The sequence below is a fragment of the Chiloscyllium plagiosum genome, chromosome 10 (assembly GCF_004010195.1).
Source record: "Chiloscyllium plagiosum isolate BGI_BamShark_2017 chromosome 10, ASM401019v2, whole genome shotgun sequence".
NCBI classification, from domain to species: Eukaryota; Metazoa; Chordata; class Chondrichthyes; order Orectolobiformes; family Hemiscylliidae; genus Chiloscyllium; species Chiloscyllium plagiosum.
Window position 1 is genome coordinate 4,963,720 of NC_057719.1, and position 25,385 is coordinate 4,989,104.

Below are 25,385 nucleotides of genomic sequence, written 5' to 3' on the forward strand. Positions count from 1 at the left end.
GATGAGTTGGACCGAAGGGTCTGTTTCTGTGCTGTACATCTTTATGACTCTATGACTCTATAAACTCTATCTCCACTCCTCAGCCCATTGGCCCATATGATCAAGATCCTGTTGCACTCTGAGGTAACCTTATTTACTGTCCACTATACCTCCAATTTTGATGTCATCTGCAAACTTACTAACTATCCCCTCTATGTTCACATCCAAATCTTTTATATAAATGATGAAATGCAGTGGACCCAGCACCGATCCTTGTGGCACACCACTGGTCACTGGCCTCCAGTCTGAAAGCAACCCTCTACCACATCCAAATGGCTAGTTCTCCTTGTATTCCATGAGATCCAACCATGCCAACTAGTCTACCATGAGGAACCTTGTCAAACACCTTAGTGAAGTCCATATAGATCACGTCTACCGCTCAGCCTTCTGCATACATGTATTGGTCTTACTCTGATTTGCCTTACCAAAATGTAGCACCTCACATTCATCTAGATTAAACTTCATCTGCCACTCCTCAGCCCATCAGCCCATCTGATCAAGGTCCCATTATACTTTGAGATAACCCTCTTTGCTGTCCAGTACACCACCAATTTTTGTGTCATCTGCAAATTTACAAACCATACCTCCTACATTCATATCCAAATCATTTATATAAATGACAAAAGGCAGTGTACCCAGCACTGATCCTTGCAGTGCACCGTTGGTCACAAGCGTCCAGTCCCAAAAACAACCATGCACCACCACCCTCTGTTATCTACCTTCAAGCCAATTTTGTTTCCAAATGGCTAGCTCTCCCTGGATCCCATGTGATCTGATCTTGTTAATCAGTCTACCTCACAGAGCCTTGATGTCCATATCAACAATGTCCACTGCTATGCTTACACCAATCTTCTTTGCGAGCTGTTGCATTTTGCTAAGGCAAATCAAGGTAGGACTTATGCACTTAATGATAAGTTCTGGCTGATGTGGCAGAGCAAAGAGACCTTGTGGTGCAGGTTCATAGATTTTCCTGCAGATGCTGGAAACCAGAGTTTAGATCAGAGTGGTGCTGGAAAAGCACAGCAGGTCAGGCAGCATCCGAGGAGCAGGAAAATCGACGTTTCGGGTAAAAGCCCTTCACAATTCCATACAAGGGGTCTAGTGCTTAAAAATGGGATGAGAGTAGAATGGTTGTTTGATGATCAGCACAGACATGATGGGTTGAAAATCTTCCTTCCATGCTGTAAATTTGGGAAAGCAAATCTTATCAGGACTTATACACTTAATGGTAAAGTCCTAAGGAGTGCTGCTGAACAAAGAGATCTTGGAGTGCAGGTTCATAACTCCTTGAAAGTATAGTCACAGGTAGATAGGATAGTGAAGAAGACATTTGGTATGCTTTCCATTATTGGTCAGAGTATTGAGTACAGGAGTTGGGAGGTCATGTTGTGGCTGTACAGGACATTGGTTAGGCCACTGTTGGAATATTGCGTGCAATTCTTGTCTCCTTCCTATCGGAAAGATGTTGTGAAACTTGAAAGGGTTCAGAAAAGATTTACAAAGATGTTGCCAGGATTGAAGGACTTAAGCTATAGGGAGAGGCTGAACAGGCTGGGGCTGTTTTCCCTGGAGCGCCAGAGGCTGAGGGGTGACCTTATAGAGGTTTAGAAAATTGAGGGGCTTGGATCGGGTAAATAGGCAAAGTCTTTTCCCTGGGGTCGGGGAGTCAGAACTCGAGGGCATAAGTGAGAGGGGAAAGCTAGAAAAGAAATCTATGGGGCAACTTTTTCATGCAGAAGGTGGTGTGTGGATGGAATGAGCTGCCAGAGAATGTGGTGGAGGCTGGTACAATTGCAACATTTCAGAGGTATTTGGATGGGTATATGATTAGGAAGGGTTTGGAGGGATATGGGCCGGGTGCAGGCAGGTGGGACTAGATTGGGTTGTGATATCTAGTCGGCATGGACAGGTTGGACCGAAGGGTCTGTTTCCATGCTGTACATCTCTATGACTCTCTGACTCTATTATGAGGGGCATAGACAGGAGGGGTAGGAAGACACACCGTTTCTATTAGTAGAGGGGCAAGTTACCAGGGACATGATGTTAAGGTGAGAGGTAGAAAGATGAAAGGGAATTTGAGAACAAATGGTTTCATTCAGAGCGTAGTGAGGGGGCGTGTCTGGAACTAACTGCCTGGAAGGCTGGTTGAGGTAGAACCTTTTGTACCATGCAAGCAATATTGAGACTTTCCCTTGAATTACCATCTCCTCTGGGCTGTGAGCTAAGAGCTGGAAAACAGGATTAGAGCGCTCTGGTCTTTATTGACCGGCATGAACACAGTGGGCCGAATGGACGCGTCCTGTGCTGACATGTCTGCCTGTAATCATTGTGCCTACATGAGCAGGTGAGAGACTTGGAATTTTGCAGTGAGTAATTCCCTTCCTGACTCCCCACAGTTTGTCCACCAACTACCGAGTTGAAGTCAGGAATACAGTGGAACATTTCCCACTTGCCTGGTTGGCTACAGCGCTGCACTATCCAGGACAAAGTGGTCTGCTTGATTCCACCCCGTCCACCACATTGAACGTTCATTCCTATCTCCGCTGAGTCACAGTGGTGGCAATGTGTGTCATCTGCAAGGTGCACTGGACTAAGGCAAAGCTACTCCAACAGCACCTTCCAGACCTGTGACCACCTCCACCTCGAAGGACAAAGGCAACAGATAAGGCACTACCACCTACAAGTTGCCTTCCAACCCCCACACGTAGGGCCTGGATGCTGGAGTAAGCCATTCAAGACTGCTCTTCCATTCAGTAAGATGGTCGTGAACCTCATTGCAGTTTTAACTACCCCATAATTTTAACTACCCTCTGAAACTAAAGGTTAACCACATTGATTTGTGGTCTGGAGTCACACGTTGGCCAGACTGGGTGAGGATGGCAGATTTCCTCCCTTAGTGAACCAGAGAGGTTTTTGATACAATCGCTATTAGACCAGTTTCTCAATTCTGGATTTTTACCGAATTCCGATTTCACAGTCTGTCCTGGTAGGATTTGAACCCATGACCCCAGAACATTAGCGTGGGGTTCCAGGGGACATTGCCACTGCCTCTTCAACATCATAGTGTCTGTCCCCACATCAGACAGACTGCAGGAGTTTAAGTGGCTCACCATCATCACCTCAAGGGGCATTTAGGGATGGTGTTGAGTAAGCAATGTCCATCTTCCATTGGAGAATAAACAAAGAAGTTGTGAGATATCAGGATTGATGGAGCTTTGTTTGGAGATGGGGATAGGCTCATATGAGCATGTGCGGGCTTGCATACTCTGTACTTTTATTGCAGTTGCCATGGTGCCTTTAAGTGAGTTGATTTGCAAGGGTCAAATTTCAAACTGTCAAAGAATTCATGGTATCTGAACATAGACAAAGGGTCACAGTTTACAAGGCTCAGCACACAGAGCAGAGGCTGGTTCCATCTCCCCCCTCCCCCACCCCCACAATCACTGCTTTTCGCAGAGGGAAAGCTAGAAAGGTAATGTTGCATTTGCATAGTGCCTTCCAAAGTGCTGAGAACCCAAGAGAAATGGGCTGAGTGAGGGACCTGCAACTGGGTTCCAACAACCAGGAAGGCAGAGCCCCATTCCTTGCACCCACTGCCCTGTCTTGGTGCTTCTGTTCCAAGATGTGGAGATGCCGGTGTTGGACAAAGTTAAATCATACGACAGTGGGTTGTCGACCAATATGTTTATTTGTCGTGTGGTTTTTGGCTTCCGTTCCAAGTAAGCCTACGGAGGCCACCAAAGGAGATTTTAAAGGCTGGAGATCAGAGGGAGTGGGGGCTGGGGAAGGGAGAGGGGGTTGAGGAATGAGTGGGGTAGGGACAAGGGATGAGGGGAAGTCAGCAGTAAGAAAGGAGGTGAAGATGATGAATGAGTGGGAGGAGGGGTGGTGTGATGTATGGAAACCTGACCTGCAACATCATGAGTTTACACAAGCAATTTTCATTATAAATTTACAAATGTATGTATTTGGAAATAGATGACTAAAGACAAAATAAGTAACTTCTAAAACAAAAGAAGTGATTTGAATTAATGTCAGCAAATTCCTGATCCAATTATTGCCTTGCCATGTATCCCCTGATAATCCGAAAGCCCCACCTGGGTTGGCTCTTTGTGTAACACCCTGTGAGATCAGTTGGTGAAGAGTAATAAATAACTGGCAGGAATTTTGAGGCATCAGTGAATCAGCTGGCTGATATCCTAAACCTGGAGGATAAATCTGCTGCTGGAATAGCTGTCATTAGAATATCCAACAAAGTGATTCTTTTGCAGTCTAATGTCATTGAGTTTTTCAAAACAGTTTTTTTAAAATTTCTTTTGTGTTGAAGCTGCTGATTTCCTGTTGGCCTGTCAGTTCTATCAGCATTGGGCATACGCTGTGTCTGCCCAGTTAGTTATATGGACTTATGAGACAATGGCAAAGTGCATTCATGTAGTGTCCTTACCACAGGAAAATATACTCACAGGAGCTTAAATCAGACAGCATTTGACACCTAGGGATGATATTTGGGGAGGTACTGAAATTTTTTTTTTCTGTTTTATTAACGAGCATCTTTAAAAAGTTAAACCACACAACATCAGGTTTATAGTCCAACAGGTTTATTTGGAATCACTAGCTTTCAAAAGCAGCACTCCAAAAGCTAGTGATTCCAAATGAACCTGTTGGACTATAACCTGGTGTTGAGATTCTTAATTTTGTCCACACTAGTCCAACACTGGCTCCTCCCACATCATCCTTAAAAAGAGGAAGAGAATAGGGAAGGGAGTCTGGAGTTTAGGGACCAGATAGCTGAAGTCATAACGAATGGGATAGTGGTGAAAATTTGGAACTCTCAGAATGGTAGGAGAGGAAATCCCAATTCAGTGGAGTCCTTCCTCGACCAACATCCAGGTGACAAAAGGGAGTGTTCCTTTCCTTAAACCCTGGGTGGATTGGGTCAGTCCAGTTGGTTCATGTCAGTAAATTGGAGTTTTCCAAACAGAATAAAAAACAGAAATTGCAGGAAAAGCTCAGCAAGTCTATGGAGAGAAATTAGAGTTAACATATTGGGTCCAGTGACCTTCCTCTGACCTGTTCTTAATTGTTTCAAAATATTGTAGGCGAGAGGTGGCGATCGAACTTGTTTGGTGCCTCTTCTGGTGTTGTAGTACTGCAGTTTGTCAAAGTCCAGTGAGGAGGCTAGTGTGGAAAAGGAGTCCTGTCAAACTGTCAAAGCTAGAGATGCTACCAGCCCCTAACAGGGTAATGTGAGCCACTGGGGACTGGTGAGGGCTCAGCGCTGATAAATCCTGCCTTTTGTCACTGGGCTGCTTCAGATTGACTGAACAGTTAACCTTTTGGAGATGCAGGTCAAATATATAGACATTTCCACTGTGCTCCTGTGAGCTTTGCTGACTGTGGGATATATTCCCTTGAGCAAGTAAGCTGCCAGTTCCAGCCTTACACCTGAATCTTGAGCATGGAATCTATTGCTGCAGTTAGAACGAGAGCTGAGAGCAGTAAGAGATCATTCAGCCCTTGAAGCCTGCTCCACCATTTAATACAATCATGGCTGATCTCCTCTCCAGCTCAAATCCATTTTCCTGCCTGGTTTCCGTGACCCTTCAATACATTTCTAATTAAAAATCTGTCTGTCTATCTCAAATTTCCGCAATGTCCCAGCATGCACTGAAACAGTGAATTCCGCAGGTTCACGACCCTCTGAGAGAAGTGATTTCTCTTCAACTCTTTTCAATCTGCTTCTTTTTATCTTAAGACAATGATTTCTCATTCTAGCTTTCCATGGGCAGCACGGTGGCTCAGTGGTTAGCACTACTGCCTCTCAGTGCCAGGGACCCAGGTTCGATTCCCGCCTTGGGTGACTGTCTGTGTGGAGTTTGCACATTCGCGGTGTGTCTGTGTGGGTTTTCTCTGCATGATCCAGTTTCCTCCCCACAGTCCAAAGATGTGTAGGCCAGGATGAATTGGCCAAGCTAAATTGCCATAGTGTTAGGTGCATTAGTCAGAGGGAAATGGGACTGGGTGGGTTACTTTTCAGAGGGTCGATGTGGACTTGTTGGGCTGAAGGGCCTGTTTCCACATTGTAGGGAATCTAATCTAATCTTCCCACACAAGAGGAAATGTCCTCTCTACATCTACTTTGTCACTCCCCTTTTTATCATCACATGCACCTCAATAAGATTTCCCCTCGTTCTTCTCAACTCCAGTAAGTAGAGGCCTAAACGTGAACTCTGATTTCTCTCCACAGACTTGCTGAGCTTTTCCAGCAATTCCTAAAACAACACAAACATCTCTGGAGTCGATCTGATGAGCCTATTTCGGGGCAGCACTGGTGGATTGTTGCACACGGAGATGATCCAACCAGAAAACCTGTGAACTTGATGTTTATTATTGTCCACCAATTGGTGTCCGGTTTGCTTGTTTCTAAATAGTGATCATACCGGGTAGTTCCTGAAGTGTCCTGAGAACGTGGACAGTGCCTTGTGGAAGCCCTGTCTTCCATTTATCCATGCTGTGGTAAGAAGGTTGAGGTCAAAGCGGCCAGACTATTCCTTTCCTTCTGGTATCAGTTTGCACAACCTTATTTTTCAAGCACTGGGCTTTTTTTCTCCCTGTTGCTACTAGGGATATGGTAATGTTTCAGTTCAGTGGCTAGTTACTATGCTACAGCAATGCACCAACAACAGAAGTATAGTTTAAGCACCTCATAGCTTCATTCCCATAGGTGAGTGCTGGTGGTTCATCCTGAGGGTCACCACACCTCAGGTGAGGGGTTAGGTCAAGAAAGCAGACCCTTTCTGATAGCCTCAACTGTTGCAGGGATTGAACCCATGCTGTCTGCATCACAGGCCAGCTGTCTAGCCAACTGAGCTACCTGTTGCGAGGCTTGTTATGACAGAGGAGTCCTAAAAACTTCTTAGAAATTTGCATTTATGAGACATCTTTTATCACCTCTGGTCTTCCAAAGCTTGTGGGAAAACTAGCAACCGATTTGCACTCAGCAAGCTCCCAGGGGTAAATATTGGTCAGGGCACCAGGGAGAACCCCCTTACACTTCTTTGGAATAGTGCTGTGGGATCTTACCCACCCAGGGTAACAACATTGCAGTACCCTCTCAGGACCGTGTTACTATTGACACGGGTGAACCCGGAGAGTGGAACCCCACCCTTCGGACTCAAAGCGCACTCCCTACTGTACCACAGTCATTGTCCTTCTTGTGAAAGACTCTTGTTTAAAATGCAAAACCAAGTGGGTTGAAGGGAACTGGACAAGACGAAAGGAAGCCATTAAGAGCTTCGTTGGTTTTCAATCTGTGAGGATTCACACTCGGAATTAACTCAATGAGACCATCACAAAGTAGGAATAGGAGTAAGCTGTTCAATTCTCCTGCCCTTTGCCTTGATTTCTTGACTGATCAAGGATCTCTCGTGCTCGCGCGCTCTCTCTCTCTCTCTCTCTCGTATTTAAGTAAGCCAGGTGGATCTCATAGAATGAGATCCCTGTTTGGGGTTGTTAATCCAGGAGGCATGGAAGACTGCAGATGCTGGAGTTCAGAGTCAAAAACTGTGGTGTGGAAAAGCACAGCCAGTCAGGCAGCATCTGAGCACCAGGAGAATTGACATTTTGAGCATAAGCCCTTTAGGAATGTGGGTGTGCCCAAGGGGGCTGAGAGATAAATGGGAGGGGTGTGGGGCTGGTGGGGAAGCTAGCTGGGAATGTGATAGTTTGGATGAAGGTGGGGGGGTGGGGTGATGGTGATAAGTCAGAGCAGATAGATAGGAAGGAAGATGAACAGGGAGGACAGTTCAAGAGGGTGGTGTCAAGTTGGAGGGTTGGATTTGGAATAAGGTGGGGGAAGGGGAGATGAGGAAACTGGACTCATGCAGATTTTGCCAATCAGGGAGCTCTGTTTGACAAACAGGAACAAGAGTATCAGTTGCTCTGTTCACTGAGAGCTGGCTCTGAGGCTTCTCCATGTGTAAATAATGGGGGACTGGCTGATGGGATACTGGCCTCTGTGGAGTTATTTCATATTGGCTCTGTGATTCTCTGGTATTTGGAAGAGAGTGACTGAGAATCTGGTCTAAAGAGACATGTTTTAAGAAAGGCTTTAAACAAATAGTGGAATGTCGAGGGCTGGAGAAGTTTGAGCATTGGAATTCGAGTGAGGATAGAAGATGGAAGAAGATGAGGGAGCCATGCAACAATGGAGATTGGGGAGTATGATGGGGATGGGGGTGTGATATAGCCTGTACCTGAAATAAGGTGCATGAGGCTATGAAAAGAGGGATGAGAATTTTCCATCGAACACTTTGAGCTGGGAGCCAGCCTAGAATAAACAACCTCCTGGTTTGCAGTGGTAATGAAAGGTGTGTCACCACCATTATCCAAATCCATTTTGGGATTGGTGGTCAATACTAGGTTAACCAACAGCGGTCCCATCTGTAAAGTGTGTGGAGAAGGGAACATTCAACTGAGAGGCTTAAATAAGAACAAAAAGTGCTGGAGAAACTCAGCAGGTCAGGCAGCATTTAGGAGAGAGAAACCGAGTTAGCGTATATCGAGTCTAGTGTGATTCTTCTTCAGAAGTGGAATGATGTGTTAATTTGGCTTTTTTTCAGCACAGAGTTTCTCCAGCGACTTCTGTTTTCATCTCCATTTTCCCACATCCACGGTATTTGCCTTATTTGAGAAGCCCCTCCTGTTGAGGGGGACTTTTGGAGTTTGAATCCTGTGTTATGTTACAGCACTGCCTTCATGTGTAGCTTGTGACACACTAATGTACTATTACAGGTATCTCCACTCACCTACCCCGAACCCCCCCAATACCACCCAGAGAACCAGAGAACATAGAACAGTACAGCACAGAACAGGCCCTTCAGCCCACCATGTTGTGCCGACCACTGATCCTCATGTATGCACCCTCAGATTTCTGTGACCATATGTATGTCGAGGAGTCTCTTAAATGTCCCCAATGACCCTGCCTCCACAACTGCTGCTGGCAACGCATTCCACGCTCTCACAACTCTAAATGGTCAACTTCATGTTTCGCTCTGGAATGCACATTTTTCAGAGACTGGGAGAGAGGAAATTTGTTACACGTGGAACAGGAATTAGACAGGCTCTCACCACTCCCCTCGGACCCCACCCAATTAACTGATGTTAAAATACTTGAGAAAAAGAAATATTTTTCTTCAAAGGTGTCAAGAGGAGCAAGGAGGAAGTGAGTGTTTGTGCTTGGGAAAATGCTCTGCTTCCTCTCCCCATTCAGTGACTTTCTATCATCTTTGAGAATGGACTCCAGAATGATTAATGCTCGGATGATATTGGCAAAGGTGGATATTTGATTGCTAAGTAAATATATTAACGGGAAGTTCACTCCTTTGGAAGTAATCCAGACTTTTATTGTGTGTTTTATTAACAGGAGTGTCTGCAGCAATTGGTGGTAATGAGTTTGCCAAATGTGCTAACGATTGCTAAAGATCCCCTTTCAGGTGAGTGATTTCAGGCCTTGACCAGTGATGGCCCATTGCAAGTTTGATTTTGCCTGTTCTTTCTTGTCTCTGTAACTCATACTGGGCCAACTGGCTGTGGAAATCTTTTGATATCCTGCACAATTTGGTCATCCTTAATGTGGGTCAGTAAGGGTCAGTGAGGAATCCAACCGTGCAATGGCACAAGTCGCACTCTGATCCATCTCTTAACTGACAACTGTTCGTTTCCACTGTGTGCACATATACTGTGTCACAAGATGTTATCCTCTATAATTTGAGATCCGATGCATGCACAAATGGCATTGAACCTATGGTATGGAAAGCTCTACACAACTGGAGCTTTCCTCCCTTCATGGCTGCTGTAAACTTGAAAGGGTTCACAAAAGATTTCCAAAGATGTTATAAAAAACAAAAGTTGCTGGAAAAGCTCAGTAGGTCTGACAGCATCTGTGAAGAGAAATCAGAGTTAGTGTTTTTGGTTCAGTCACCCTTCCTCAGAACTGACAGTAGCTAGGAAAATAGATGTTTCTGGAGTTGGAGGGTTTGAGCTACAGGGAGAGGCTGTTTTCCCTGGAGCGTCGCAGGCTGAGGGGTGACCTTTTAAAGAGGTTTATAAAGTCATGAGGGGCATGGATAGGAAAAATAGACAAAGTCTTTTCCCTGGGGTGGGGTAATGCAGAACTAGAATTCACCTCTCTCCAATGAGAATTTAAAACAAAAACACAAATTGTTGGAGAAACTCAGCAAGTCTGGCAGCATTTGTGGGAAGAAAGAGTGTCGAGTCTCGTGACTTGATTTTGAGTTAGCTGTGCTTATTAAATGTTCTAATGCAGCTACAACACTGGCAATGAGCCAACAAAGTTGTCCCATCCCCAAAAAACAGGAGAATTAATTTCAGCCCAATTAGTCCCCCTCCGTCAATCCTTGATGATCAGCAAGGTGATGCAGGCATTGTTTGACAGTGCTATCAAACACCTTCAGTATATTTAAGATAGAGATCGTTGGGTTTTTGATTGGCAAGGGGATCAAGGGTTATAGGGAGGAAGCAGGAGAATGAAACTTACTAGCCATGATTGAATGGCAGAGCAGACTTGATGGGCTGAATGGCCTAATCTCTGCTCTTATGGTTTAACCTGTTCACTGATGCTCTGTTTGGCTTGTGCCTTGACCACTCCGCTTCTGATCTCAATACAGCCTTGGTCTAAATATGGAGGAAACAGCTGAGTTCCAGAGGCTAACTGAAAGTGACCGTTTGAGTTTTAGGGAGCATTTGACTGAGTACAGCATCGGGGAACTCTAGTAAATCTGAGGTCAAGGAGAATTGGAGAAAACTCTCCACTGGTTGGAGTCACACCTGACATGTAAGAAGATGGTTATGGTTGTTGGAGGTTAGGCATCTCAGCTCCAGGACATCTCTGCAGGAGTTCCTCAGGGTAGTGCCCTAGGCCCAACCATCTTCAGCTGCTTCATCAATGATCTTCACTCCATAAGGTCAGAAGTGCGGATGTTTGTTGATTAATGGTGAAGTATTAAACCTCCATTTGTATCTCCTCAGATTCATACCCAAGTGCTCCCATGTCCACGTTCACCAGACCTGGACGTTACCCTGGTCAGAGAATCAAAAACATGGGCACAGCCTCAGGATAAACTGCCAATCATTCAGGGAAATGAAGTGACATTTCTTCACCCAAACAGTTGTGAACCTTTGTGATTCTCAACCCCAAAGGCTGTGCAGCTCCATCATTGGATAGACAGATTTTTTGAGGTTTTGGGAATAATTGGGGAGCAGGTGAAGCCCAAGGTCAGCCATAATTATATTGAACGACGGTGAAACCTCAACAGGATGTATTTTGTACTCCTGCTAATTCTTAGATTCTTACAGCAACTAACATTTTCACCCTGGGAGTGTCAGACAATGATCATCTATACAAGGCGAGAGTGAACCAACCTGCCTTAACAGCATTGCCAGCACCAGATTCCTCACCATTAATGGCCTGGGGCTGAGGTTACTGCTGTCAAGGAACTGAACTGGCTCTGTTGTCGGAATAATGTGGCTACAAGAGGCAGACAGAGGGGGGAAAAAAAAAGTTGGAAAGCTTAAATAAAATCCTAGAGATGTACAGCACGAAAACAGACCCTTTGGTCCAACCTGTCCATGCCAACCAGATTCCCAAGACAATCTAGTCCAATTTGCCAGCACCTGCTCCATATCCCTCCAAGCCCTTCCTAATCATATACCCGTCCAGGTGCCTTTTAAATGTTGCAATTGTACCAGCCTCCACCACTTCCTCTAGCAGCTCATTCCATACACATACCACCCTCTGTGTGAAAAAGTTGTCCCTTTTATATCTTTCCACACTCACCCTAAACCTATGCCCTCTAGTTCTGGACTCGCCCACCACAGGGAAAAGACTTTGTCTATTTATCCTATCCATGACCCTCATGATTTTATAAACCTTTTGAGGTCACCCCTCAGCCTTCGACGCTCCAGGGAAAACAGCCCCAGCCTATTCAACCTCTCCTTATAGCTCAAATCCTCCAACCCTGGCAACATCCTTGTAAATCTTTTCTGAACCCTTTCATGTTTCACAACCTCCTTCCAATAGGAAGGAGACCAGAATTGCACGCAATATTCCAACAGTGGCCGAACCAGTGTCCTGTACAGCTGCAACATGACCTCCCAACTCCTGTACTCAATACTCTGACCAATAAAGGAAAGCATACCAAATGCCTTCTTCACTATCCTATCTACCTGCGACTCCACTTTCAAGGAGCAATGAACCTGCACTCCAAGGTCTCTTTGTTCAGCAACACTCCCTAAGACCTTACCATTAAGTGTATAAGTCCTGCTCTGATTTGTTTTCCCAAAATGCAGCACCTTGCATTTATCAAAGTTAAATGCCATCAGCCACTCCTGTATTCTTTCACAGGACAAGGGTGACCAGGCTAGGCCTGCATTTATTGTCCATCCCTGACTGTTGTTGAGAGTCAGAGTCAATCACATTGCTGCTGGGTGTGGAGCACAGTTGACGATATTGGAAATGGGGCAGAGCTTTAGGAACTTTCTGATCCAGATTCCACTTGTCGGCAGACACCTGGCCATCCTCTTGGCTGTTTCCTGTGTGCTGGGAAGCTCCAGGCCAAAGGTGCCACCTGTCCTGACTGGCCTGAAGGAAAACTGCAGCTAGAGAGCCGCGGGGAGCACTGACCGCTCCAATGCAGCCAGTCCGTGGCGTTGCAGATCCAGTGCTGATGGAAAGACTGGGAGATGGGAGTGGCCGAGGTGAGCGAATGCTCAACAACTCTGGGTCAACAGTGACATAACCAAGAAATGAGATCAGAAAATGCTGGAAATACTCAGCACATCTGGCTGGACTTCCAGTTTTTAATCTTCTGTAATGATCCTGTAAAATGTTACTTGGGACTGAGAGTTACAGCGCCACACCCCTCCCAGCTGTGAGCATCGCCCCAGAGGGAGTCGGGACTTAGCTGGGAAAGTCCAGCTCCATTGTTGATTGCTTTCCTCGGATTGCTGCAGTTCCACCACATCTGATGACATTACTGAGTACATTGAGTTGCTTGTTGTTTATTGGGTAGCTTACAGCCACAGGTCTTCCTCCCTTCTGGGACCAACCTCCAGTCTGTTGGCAATTAAATGGTCAATCAAGGAATCTGTGCCCCAGGAATGGGCAGTGCCTGGGGAATCTGTGCCCCAGGAATGGGCAGTGCCTGGGGAATCTGTGCCCCAGGAATGGGCAGTGTGCAGTGAACTGAAGAACCAGCCCTGTAATTCAGACCATCATACACTAAACCTGAAGGATCTAGATGTAATGGAGGTATATTCCTGACATTCTCTCAGTAATGCAGTGGATTCTGTTGCTAAAACAATGCACTAAATGTTCTCGACACAAATCTGTTCATATCTTTTGCTGTCAGGGAATGGGTGTGGGTGTATCCTGGGTTAATTGGTGACCTAGATTCTTTCCATAATCAACCTGTAAAGAATTTTAAATACTGCATTGTTTCCAAGTTAATGATGATAGCTGACATAGCTTTGATGTATTTGCCTTAGCTCAAAGGTGACATTCTTGCCCAATTCAAAAGCTGATTGGTTCAAATCCCAGAGTCTTTAACTCAGCATGGAATCCTCTACAGCATGCAAACAGGTCATTTGGTCCATCCAGGTCACACTGACCTTCTAACAGACCCACCCCCACCACCCTATCCCTGCATTTCCCATGGTGAATCACCTAATCTGCACACCTAACCTGGTTACTATGGGGCAATGTAGCATAGCCAATCCACCTAACCTGCGCATGTTTGGACTCTGGGAGGAAACCTACGCAAACACGGAGAATGTGCAAACTCCACACAGACAGTCGCCCGAGGCTAGAATTGAACCGGGTACTTGGCACAGTGAGGTAGCAGTACTAACTGCTGAGCCACCATGCTGCCCATAATCTAGGGTTTCATTTTGGCAGCAGGGCAATGAAGGAATAAGGAGTAGGGAGGGACGATGGATTTGGGGTCAAAGTGGGGCTGTGGGACTCTGTGCTGCTCAGATAGTCTCTTGAGCCTGTCTCTATTACAGCAGTGACAATACCTCAGCACAGTTTATTGTAGACAGGCAGGAGGCTGGAAGAACACAGCAAGCCAGGCAGCATCAGGAGGTGGAGATGTCTGACATTTCAGGTATAACCCTTCAGACTTCTCTTCCTCCTGATGCTCCCTGGCTTGCTGTGCACTTCCAGCCCTCTGCCTGTCTACTTTGGAGTCCAACATCTGCAAGGTTTTTTTTGTCTCAGTACAGTTTATTAGTTGTATTGCATTTGGGGCTATCCTGGGAGGTACTTTTATAAGTAAAAGGTGTTTTTACCCTTTGATAGGAACCATTATTATTCTATCAAAGAACACAGCAGCTGCTCAGGATGGCTTGGAGCGGAGTTATACTGCTGAACCTGCACACACACACTCTGGTTTTGAGGGAACACTTTGATGCATTAACAAAGCAGGAATCTGGTTGGGCACAGAGAGGTGTTAATGAGGAATGTACTTATTAGTACAAAAGCAGAAATGCCAAATTTCAGAACGAATGCAACAGTTTCTAGAGGAGGTGGAGGAGGAAAGGGAGCTGGGAGGTTGACACATTTGATTCTGAAAGACTCAGGAGTTGCCATGGAGAAAGCACAGCCTCTCCAAGTTAACAGGAGTCTCACTGCAGGTGTCTGAGTTCAGAAGACGCATTCGTGATAAATGCAGTGCTCCAGTTTGCACCAGATACTTTTACATTTTAACTCCTACAAAGGGAAATAGTCCCAGGTGGAATTCCATCTCAACAATTACATTCATTACTCCATTACACAGCTTGCAGTGTTCATGTCGGCTTGGAACTACTTAACAGACCTGTTGATTTGAAAGGCAGCATCTCCACACTGCAGGATCTCTACACCCTGCAGGCTTCCTGCCTTTTGCCCAAAACGTCGATTTTTCTGCTCCTTGGATGCTGCCTGACCTGCTTTTCCAGCACCACTCTAATCCAGACTCTGGTTTCCAGCTTCTGCAGTCCTTGTTTTTACCCTGTTGATTTGATAGTTTGAGCACAGATTCATCTTTGTACTCCCTGGAGTGCAGTTGATTAATTGAAGGGCCCTCTTGTTGGCGCAGTGGTAGTGTCCCTGCCCCTAGACTGGGAAGCACAGGTTCAGGTCCCACCTACTCCAGAAGTCTGTAATAACATCCAATTAGGAAAAATATAGATGCTTAATTGAGGTATTTTAAAATATTTCAAATAATAGGAGTTGAGAGGATGGGGCAATTTATTTCCGAACTGAGAGTCAATGGAGACAGGGATAGCAATGACGAGGTGTTGAATAATGGAGCAGGGTTGAGGGGATTGCTCCTGGTCTCTTACACATTCAACATTAAGTTCAAATTTCACAGTGCTTCACACTAAACAACTCTAACTGTAGAAAAATGACCATGTCATGCAAAGCCAATTGCTGTAGTAATCTCCTTTTTGGAGAAGGCAACTTACTATCCTGACCTGGTCAGGGATATCTTTGTCTGGCTCCAGTCCCACAGGGATATGGTTGACTCCTAACTGAAGTGGGCAAAAGTGAGGACTGCAGATGCTGGAGATGAGAGTCTAGATTAGAGTGGCGCTGGAAAAGCGCAGCAGGTCAGGCAGCATCCGAGGAGCAGGAAAATCTTTTGTGGCCTAACCAATCTCCTGGGCAAAAGTGAGGACTGAAGATGCTGGAGATCAGAGTCTAGATTAGAGTAGTGCTGGAAAAGCACATCCTCGGATGCTGCCTGACCTGCTGTGCTTTTTCATAACTATTCTAAGCTAGACTCTTGTCTCCTAACTGAAATGACCTTGTAAAACACTGACTTACATTTAAACCACGAGAAAGGATGTGTTGGTTGGATGTTGAGTTTAAGGCAGGTTGCAGGTTCTCAAACTCAGCAGGAAATGGTACTTCAGACATGAATCAAAGGCTGCCCTTGACCTTTTACTGCAAGATACACATGTTGTTTGACCTCTGCAGGAAAGTCCTCGAGTGCCAAGTCTCCTCGACTTTGATAGCAGTCACGTTGATACATTTCCTTTTATGACCGCTTATCATAAGCTCTTAACTACATGCCAACAATAATGTTAATTTATCCCACATTGGTCATTAACGTAAACCTTGCTTAAACGTGAACTCCCATTCTTAATGTCCTTTTGGATAGTGCACAAGGTACAGATCCCAGTCTGCAGCAACCCCAACTCTCCGTGAATTTGAAAACTGATTTCGGAGATTATTTGACAGGCTCATCCTCTAACATCGAAACACTTCCTCTCCTTCGTTCGAAGGCCAAATAAGTCAGCTGACCAAACTGTGTTTATTTTTATTTCATGGAGAGGGTTAAAAGTGAATCTGGTTGTGGTTTCTTTGGCAGGATGGGAGCCCATTGTCAGTTTGGAGTGTTTTTACTGTGAGGCACCTCGGTGGGATAGTGAATGTTTGTTAGTTTAACATTAGCTCCACTCTTTTATTTTAGTAAACATTGGATTTAAGAGCAATAGTGGGAATGTTTTCATCAGCCTGTTTTTAACCTGCTGGAATTACAACTTCCTCTGACCGTAAATATAGAACAGTTCAACAATAGACTACAGTTTCTGGGTATGTCTGGTTTATGGTTTTAAAAGTGTCTTCTTTACTTTTTTTTGTTTGAGGATTCATGGCCGATTACAAATCTCCCTTTTCTTGTGTAGTGTACAGGCCAATGCCCACCCTGTTTGAGCCTTAACAGTTTTTCCTATAGTTCGTAGAAACATAGAAGATAGGAGCAGGAGTAGGCTATTTGGCCCATCGAGCCTGTTCCGCCATTCAGTACAATCATAGCTGATTGTCCAGTTCAGTTCCCAGATTTTCCCCATCCCCTTTGATCTCTTTAGCGCGAAGAACTACATCCAACTTAGAATCATTTGAATTCTTACAGTGTGGAAACAGGCCATTCAGCCCATCAAGTACACATCAACCTTCCAAAGAGCAACCCATCTAGACCTTAGCCCCCTACCCTTTCCCTGTAACCTGCATTTCCCATGGCTAATCCATCCAGCCTGCATATCCCTGGACACTGTGCAATTTAACATGGCCAATCCACCCTCATCTTTGCACTTTGGGAGGAAACTGGAACATCTGGAGGAAGCTCAGGCAGACACACACGGAGAATGTGCAAATTCCACATGGGCAGTCACCCAAAGGTGGGGTTAAACCTGGATCCCTGACATTGTGAAGGAGCAATGCCAACCACTCAGCCACCGTGCCACCCAGTTCTTCACGAAATTATTCCATGATTTGGCCTCAACTGCTTTCTGTGAAAGAAAATTCCACAGGCTCACCATTCTCTGGGTGAAATTTCTCTTCATCCCAGTCCTAAATGGACTCCTTGATTATCAGGAACATCCTTTCCACATCTCCCCTGTCTAGTCCAGTTAGGTTTCTATGATTCCTGAACTGCACTGAATATAACGCTAACTGAAACAAAAACAGAAGTTGCTGGAGAAACTCTGCAGGTCTGGCAGCGTTTGTAAGAAGAAAGCAGAGTTCACATTTTAAAACAGGATTCTGATGAAGAGTTACCTAACAGATCCAGTCTGTCCTGATGTGTCAGTCCTGCTATCTCAGGAACCAGTCTGATTTGTGCTCACAGCACACAAACTAGCCATTCATCCCAACAGCTCTGTCAGTGTATAGGTTCCACATGAACCTTCCCACCCCTCTTTTCATCTTTCCTCATCAGTGTACCCTTCTCTTCCTTATTTGCTTATCAAGCTTCTCCTTCAATGCACACATCCTTGGGTGGAAGGAGGTAGTGCAGGGAAGGTGTTCAGGTAGAAAATCAGCTAGGATCTGATGGAGCCAACTCGATGGGCCGAAGGGCCTACTCGCCCTCTGTTCCTAAGTAACATGTTCCACAATCTGACCACTGAGTAAAGAATTGGATGTGTTTGTGACTATTTTATATTTATGCCTCTTAGTTTTAGACCTACCTGAGAGTGGAAATATCTCCACTGTTATCCAAACTAATCATTTCCTCATCTTAAGAACTTCCAACAGTTCGCATCTCAATCTCCTTTTTTCTCGCAAGGAGGGAAAAAAAGCCCAGCGTGCTTAATCTTTACTCATTCATGTACTTTCCAATTCTAGTGCTTCAGCACATGTTTTGCACCTTCTCCAGTGCCTCCTTATTCTCTGGATAATTTGCAGACTGAAGCTGTGAGCACTGTTCCCAACACGGTCAAATCCAGATTCTGTACAAACATAACTTGCATTTCTATAGCAACTTTGTGACTACACTATGCCCCAAAGCACTTTACAGCCAATGAATTGCTTTTCAAACAGGGTGGCATGGTGGCTCAGTGGTTAGCACCTCTGCCTCACAGCGCCAGGGACCCGGTTCGGTTCCAGCCTCTGGCGACTGGCTGTGTGGAATTTGCACGTTCTCCCAGTGTCTGCGTGGGTTTCCTCCCACAGTCCAAAGATGTGCAGGTCAGGTGAATTGGCCATAGTGTTAGGTGTTTTAGTCAGATAAATGTAGGGGAATAAGCCTGGGTGGGTTACTCCTCAGAGTCGGTGTGGATTTGTTAGGCCGAAGGGCCTTTTTCCACACTATGGACTCTGAGACCAGATAATCTCGTTTGTGTGAACCTAACCGGGGGATAAATATTGGTCTGGACACTGAGGATAATTTTAGTTTCTTTTCCTCCTTTGAACATTTAGTTCTTATCTATCCACCAGTGAGAACAGATGGGCCTCCCCACTTTAACTCCTCACCTGAAGGTTGACATGTCCAACAGTGGAGCACACCCTCAGTACTGTAACTGGAGTATCAGCCTAGGTTTTAGTGTTTGGATGCCTTTCAAGATCATTTCTTTCACAGTTTACAGGCTTCCTAATCATATAATGTCCCACCCCATTAATTAGCTTTCACAGCCAATTTCAGTGAAGTGAAATCGACCTGGCAATGAAATCAACCTGGCCCATTTAATCTCCTCTTGCAACCAGTTTCCTCTCATGGGCTTTAAAGCCATCCCATTAATCTTCTTGGGCGTTCTGCATAAAAAATAAAAATTGAGCCGCCAAAGTTAATCATGTCAACAGTTGCACTCTGAATTGAAGGGTTGTGCATCCAAATCCCACTCTCGGGACTTGAGCACATAATTCAGTCAGACGTTCCAATGCATTGGTTGGGAGGTGCTGCACTGTTGAGGATGCTTACCTCTCGACTGGGACATTAGACCGATTCTGTGTCTGACCCCTCAGCTGGAAATGTACGATCGTGTGGCAGTATTTTGAAGGAGAGTTGGTGAATTCTTACTGGTATTGGTACCAGTTTCTATCTCTTACTGACAGCAGCAAATAGAGACTAACTGGTCATTGCCTCTGTGCACAGTGAGATCCCACAATAATGAAATAAAAGATCATTTACTCAGTTTTCTAAACAGCCCCAAACATCCACATCAGGCAATAACTAGGTACTTTAATGAGGGTGAAGGGCTTATGCTCGCAACGTCACTCCTCTGCTCATCGGATGCTGCCTGACTGGCTGTGCTTTTCCAACACCACAATGTTTGACCCTTAGTTTAATGACTTGTGTGAAAGACCAGTATTGGCTGGAATTCAGCCCTTTTTATGTTTCTCAAAGGACATGAACCCACCACATCAAGATGTGGTCTGGAGGCAGTGGGGTTAGAGGGTTTAAGTGTTAACCAGAGCTCAGGTGCGAGTTCACTTTCAGATGGGATATTAAACTGTTGCCCTGTTTGTCCCCTCAGTTGGATATTAGCCATCTTGTGGCACTGTTAAAAGAAGCTCAGGGATTTCTTCCTTGTGTCCTTGCCAATATTTATTCCTACATCGCAAAACGTCATTATCCACTGTTTGTGAGAGTTGGCTGCTTCATGTCCTACAGTACAACACTTGACTGTGTTTCAAAACTACGTAATGGGTTGTTGTTAGATACAGAATCTGCAAAAGCTGTAGTGAAAGCAGGTACCATTTTTTTGAACCAGCTGTACCTCAGCTAATATCCAGTGAGCCAGAAATGTGTTACAAACCCCACCTAAATCTCAATTCGCTGGGCAGTAACCGAGATTAAAATTTTGGTGTATTTTATTAAGCTGGTTATTTTTACAAATCTAAGAATGAATAACTTTGCAACAGGAGATCATGTGGTGCAGTACTGTCTCAAATACACACATACATATACACACACATACATATACACACAGATATGCACACACACATCATTCTGCTATAACGTGAGTTTCGTTAATGTGATACGATTGACGAATTGGGGACACTGTTTCTATAATGCGAGCTTTTAAAGAGTGTGTTGGTTATAATGTGATTCCAGCTGCTATCTCTCAATTTTCTTATAACACAGGGTTGCACAAGAACAGAACTACTGCATTATAGCCGGACTGATTAATACACCTATACATATTGTTTGGGAAGTCGTTCATACTAAAACTTCCTTCCATTTAAATTTGCTACAGGAAAGAGTATGGATGAAATGAAGAAGGTGTTGTTACTGATGCTGGGATGTGCTGTACAGGTAAATAGTGATGCCTCATGCTAACAAACTAGCAAAGAGATGAAATGTAGCTTTCTGTCCAGGGTGTTCTCTTTAATTCAAAAGTGAACTTTTCAAGAAGGGTACCTTGCACCTGCAGTTTGTAATTTCTTGTGTTGAATCTTTAGCTTCATTGTGAAGAGTACAAGAAATGGGAAGGTGGAATGCTCTTTGTTTCTCATCTATTAGCAATCCCAAAAAAATAGTGTGGAGGAGCCTAAATCAGAAAGCTGCTTACTGTTGGAAAACTGTTGTACATGAGCTGGGCAACTCTGTGTAGCTTCCTATTATGTCGCAGCAACATCCATGTTTCTGTAAGCACCTCTAGTTCAGTTTCAGAAAGTGGCATTGAACCATGGGATCTGAGTGTGTTGGCAGCAGAGGATGCCATTCCACCCACTTTGTCTGTTCCTTCCCCTTGGTGCTTTATGGCACTCGTTTCAGTAATGGAACAGAACTGGCTGGAATGGTATATCCAAGCAGGCAAACCAGACCTGGTCACACTCAGACAATGGGCAGGACCCTCACTGACTGCTGGAGAGGAATCTGTTCCACTGAACTGCCATCTCTCTCTTTTTCAATTGGATCCCACGATACAATGCAGTAAGGGAAGGTCAGGTGCAAAGGAGCTATGTGATAGATCAGGCAAAAAGCACCACATTTTTTGATTCTGATCTCCAACATCTGCAGTCTTCACTTTCTCCCCCGGTAAGTCAGGCAGTCAGACAGGATATTGGGAGGAGTTCAACTGACTGACGTCAAATCAATTGGCACATCTCAGAAAGCTGAAAGGAATCTTCTTCTTGTGTTTGTGAACAGTTACTGATCGTGAATATAATACCTGTGCCCTAGCTCCATTTTATTTATGTTAAATGTTTGAAATGCTGATGTATATTCAAAGTACAATTTGAATCTATGTTCTGCTTCTTCACTGCCACCACGACCTCAACCCTGATCCCAGTGTGAACGGAAGGAAGAATTCATTGAAAGAATCAAGCAACTTGACATTACAACTCAGACAGCCATTGTTACTCACATCCAAGAGGTAAGTGCATCTAAATGGTTCTCATTGCTGTCTGTAACAGACAAGTGGATCATGCAGAATGCAAGGTTGTGAGTGGACGTGCTAGATGGACTCCTTGTTCTGATGTAAAGAAACTTAATTCTTAGACTTTGGCCATCACTAGCAAGGCTGGGAATTAATGCCCATCCTTTCATGCTCTGTGATGATGTGACACCTTCCTGAACCAATAGCACATCTGTTATACTTGGTTGTGGCTGCAACTCCTGGCTGGTTGTGTCTCCTACGTTGCAACAGTAGCTACATTTTAAAAATATTTAATTAAATGTGAGACAATTTGAGATCTCCATTGGTCATGAAAGGACAGTGTTGACACATACCTGTCTTCCCAAGCACTGCTGTGTGGCCTCTTCCTTATCTTTGTGTTGTTGTTCATAATGTTTCTCCAATTTCCCAATGCTTTCTCATTAGTGGGACAGCAAGTCTCTGTTCATGTGTTAAAACTGGAAGATATTGAACTGTTTGGACACTTTGTGGTTTAATGTTTTACCAGTGGCTTTGGAAAAGCAACCAAGCACTGCTTTTAGGGAGATGGGATAGAGGACCTATTGCCTTTTGCCTTGCTGGAGTGCCTAGTTGAAAGAGATTAGGGGGCCCTGTCCTAATAATTGCCAAGCAACTTTTTTTTTTCTGGTCTTAATTTCTGTGTAACCAAACCGAGGGAGATAGAGGGAGAAAAATCTCTAAAGCTTGTTGGAAAGGGAACTCTGCCTGTGTGTGTGTGTGTGTCTCCCTCTCTCCGTCTCTGTCTCTCCACCCTTTTTGTTTTTCAGCTCATTGGCCAGTAAAGGTTTCTTAGCGGTTTAAAGCATATTTAGTTCAAATTCCTGATTATACCTTAGATTTTAACCAGTTTTGCAATTTGTTTTAACAGTTTTATAACAAAGGGGTTAATTTTTGAGTTTATTAAAGGAACCAGTGAAAGTCTCTTTTATTCTGGGCGCAGTACATAAGGGAAACAATTGGCCATTTTGGTGTTTAAGTCAAAACATTTATGCGCATGGCTGGGGATTGGTTAGCTCAGTCGGTCAGACAGCCAATTTGCAATGCAGAGTGGCGCTAAAAGGGTGGGTTATATTCCCGTATGGGCTGCAGTTAATATGAAGGATTCTCCCCTGACCTGAGACATGGTGACTGTCACGTTAAACCACCACCAGTCTTCTCTGTCTGGGAGGGCAACCTATGGTCCGGTAGGGCTATGGTAACTTTACCTTTTACTGATTGAGTAAAGGGGTTTGATTACCACCATCACAGTCACAACCTTCTTCTTTGTATTTGTGTTGACCTTTTTAGTGATTAACATGTACCTCCGTGACAAGAGAATATGTCCTCTGCCCAGAGTGATGAGTTTAACTTTCACTTTCTATCCCCCAGCATCTCAGCTGCAAAGTTTCAACCATTTCAGTTCACTCTGAATATATCTAGAAACAGCAAAGGCCATGGATACTGCAAAAGCTGACAGTTGGTGACTTGTCCACCAGAACTAACTGCACTCCAAGCCACGACTTCTGGAGGAAGAATGCCTTATCACCTTGGGACCGTCCAATCACACGGCACCAATGTCAATTTCACCAGTTTCCTCATTTCCCCTCGCCCCACCTCATCCCACGTCTGACTCTCTGGTTTTGTTTCAGATTTCCAGCATCCGCAGTTCTTTGTCTCATTGTATTAGCGATACATCAAACAGTTTTTTGAAGGCAGTCCAAATCCTGCATCAATCTGTAGATGAGTAGACGTTTAACACACCACACCCATGAATTACTTTATGCATCATGTTAAAACTGTTTATACAGCAATGTTATCATTGTGCAAGTTTTCAAGAGTATTTTACATTTTTAACAGAAAATAGTGGGATAGATTCCTATGTCAGAGGCTTGTCACTGAATGTGGGTCTCCGAGAGACTGGTGTCTCTGAGTGTGTTCAGACTACAGTGGTAGCTAATCATGATGGTATTTCCATTATACCCCTGCTCTACCTTACTCTTATTTCTCAGCAACACCTTCACGAGTGAATCAGTAGAAGAGTTGCTGGCCACAATACATACAAAAGCTCCTCCTCCTGAATCTGCCCTCTGACAGGCCTGCAGCTGCATTGAGGTGGGTTGGGAACTGATAACACCACTCCGCCACCCTCCCCCTCCCCCACCACCACCACCACCACATTCCTGATGAAGGGCCTATGCCTGAAAGTTGACTCTCCTCCTTAGATGCTGCCTGACTGGCTGTGCTTTTCCAGCAACTCCCTTTCTGACTCTGCGCTCTTATCCAGTATAGTAACAACACTGACGTCGACCCGGCAATGTGGAAAAACATCGTGTCGACAAAAAGTAGGAAAAATCAAACCAGCCAATTACCGGCCCATCAGCCATAATAATAGCGAAGTGAGGAAGGGATCCGTGCAGTCAAGCAACATTTGTAAAGAAATAACCTGCTTATTGATGCTCAGTTAGCACTTAGCTTCCGATGTTGATGAGTATAATTTGTGTTTTATGATCATTTTCATTGCAGCAAAATGTGCTAAGAAGTATAGATTTATACCTCAGGGCTTATCTATTATTCACTCAACAGTTACGTTACCTCTGATTCAATCAGCAGTATCTGATTACAGAACAAAAATACCAAAATAGTCAACCTTGCATTTGGAGACTAATCTACCGGACCTGCTGAATATATTTACATTTTCTGTTTCTATTTAACCCTATCTCCCATCTTAGTTCTTCCTACAGTTTAAAGTTTTATTTTAAATAAGCACATCCTGATTACAAGGGGGAGATGGTGACGTGATGGTTGTTTGTTAACCAGTGAGATAGAGGAGGGTGAACTGATTGATATGGTGTATTTGGATTTTCAGATGTCTTTTGAGAAGGTCCATCATAACAGGGCAAAGTTAAAGCACATAGGGGTAATATACTGACAAGGATCAAGGATTGGAAGGCAGACAGGATACAGAGAGGGGAGTAAATGGGTCTTTTTTCCAAGCAGTGGCTAGTGGGGTACCCTAAAAATGAGTGCATGGACCCCAGCATTTCATAGTATATGAGAGTGAACCAAATGCAAGTTGAGAAGGGGAGTCCTTCATAGTGATCTCCACCAGTATGGGAATTGAACCCACTTTGTTAGACCCTCAGCTGGGGTATTGTGTACAGTTGTGGGTACCACATGTTGGGTAAGATGTGAACTCATTGGAAAGAATGCAGAAGTGATTTCCACATTATCCAGAATGATTGAAGAAGTTGGGACTGTTGTCCTGGGAGGGAAGGAAGCGGAGTGGGGATCTGATGGAGGATTTCAGATCAGGAGCGGGCTGGCTAAAGTAGATGGGGAGAAGCAGTTTTGTAAAAGAAAAATAAGCAGGAGGGAATAAGATTTTAAGTGATGTGCAAAGACGCAAGGGTGGTGTAGGAGAGGGGGAAAATCTTTTTCACAGCAAGTAGTTAGATTTGGGGGTATACTTCCTGGAAATGTGGTGGAGGCTGGTTCAGTTGAGGCATTCAAGAGGGCATTGGGTAGTTATGTAGGGATACAGGAAAGGGACTAGAGACTAGAACTGGTGCAGACATGGGCTGAATAGCCTCCTGCACCATAACAATTCTGCAATTCTATGATTTTGTGATCAGTGTGCAAGCATACCTTGGGGGGTGTGTGTG

The 25,385-nt window shown here is 44.6% G+C and overlaps 1 protein-coding gene across 1 annotated transcript in view; it reads left to right on the forward strand.

Annotated features, from left to right (window-relative positions):
* The window catches only part of LOC122553347 (protein Daple-like), a 256,327-nt gene that overhangs the window by 111,583 nt on the left and 119,359 nt on the right, over positions 1–25,385 (forward strand). Inside the window, exons 4-6 of the mRNA XM_043696930.1 lie at positions 9,464–9,533; positions 20,581–20,639; positions 21,619–21,702. Of these exons, the coding sequence (XP_043552865.1) occupies positions 9,464–9,533; positions 20,581–20,639; positions 21,619–21,702 (213 nt within the window). The remainder of the gene's footprint in view (positions 1–9,463; positions 9,534–20,580; positions 20,640–21,618; positions 21,703–25,385) is intronic.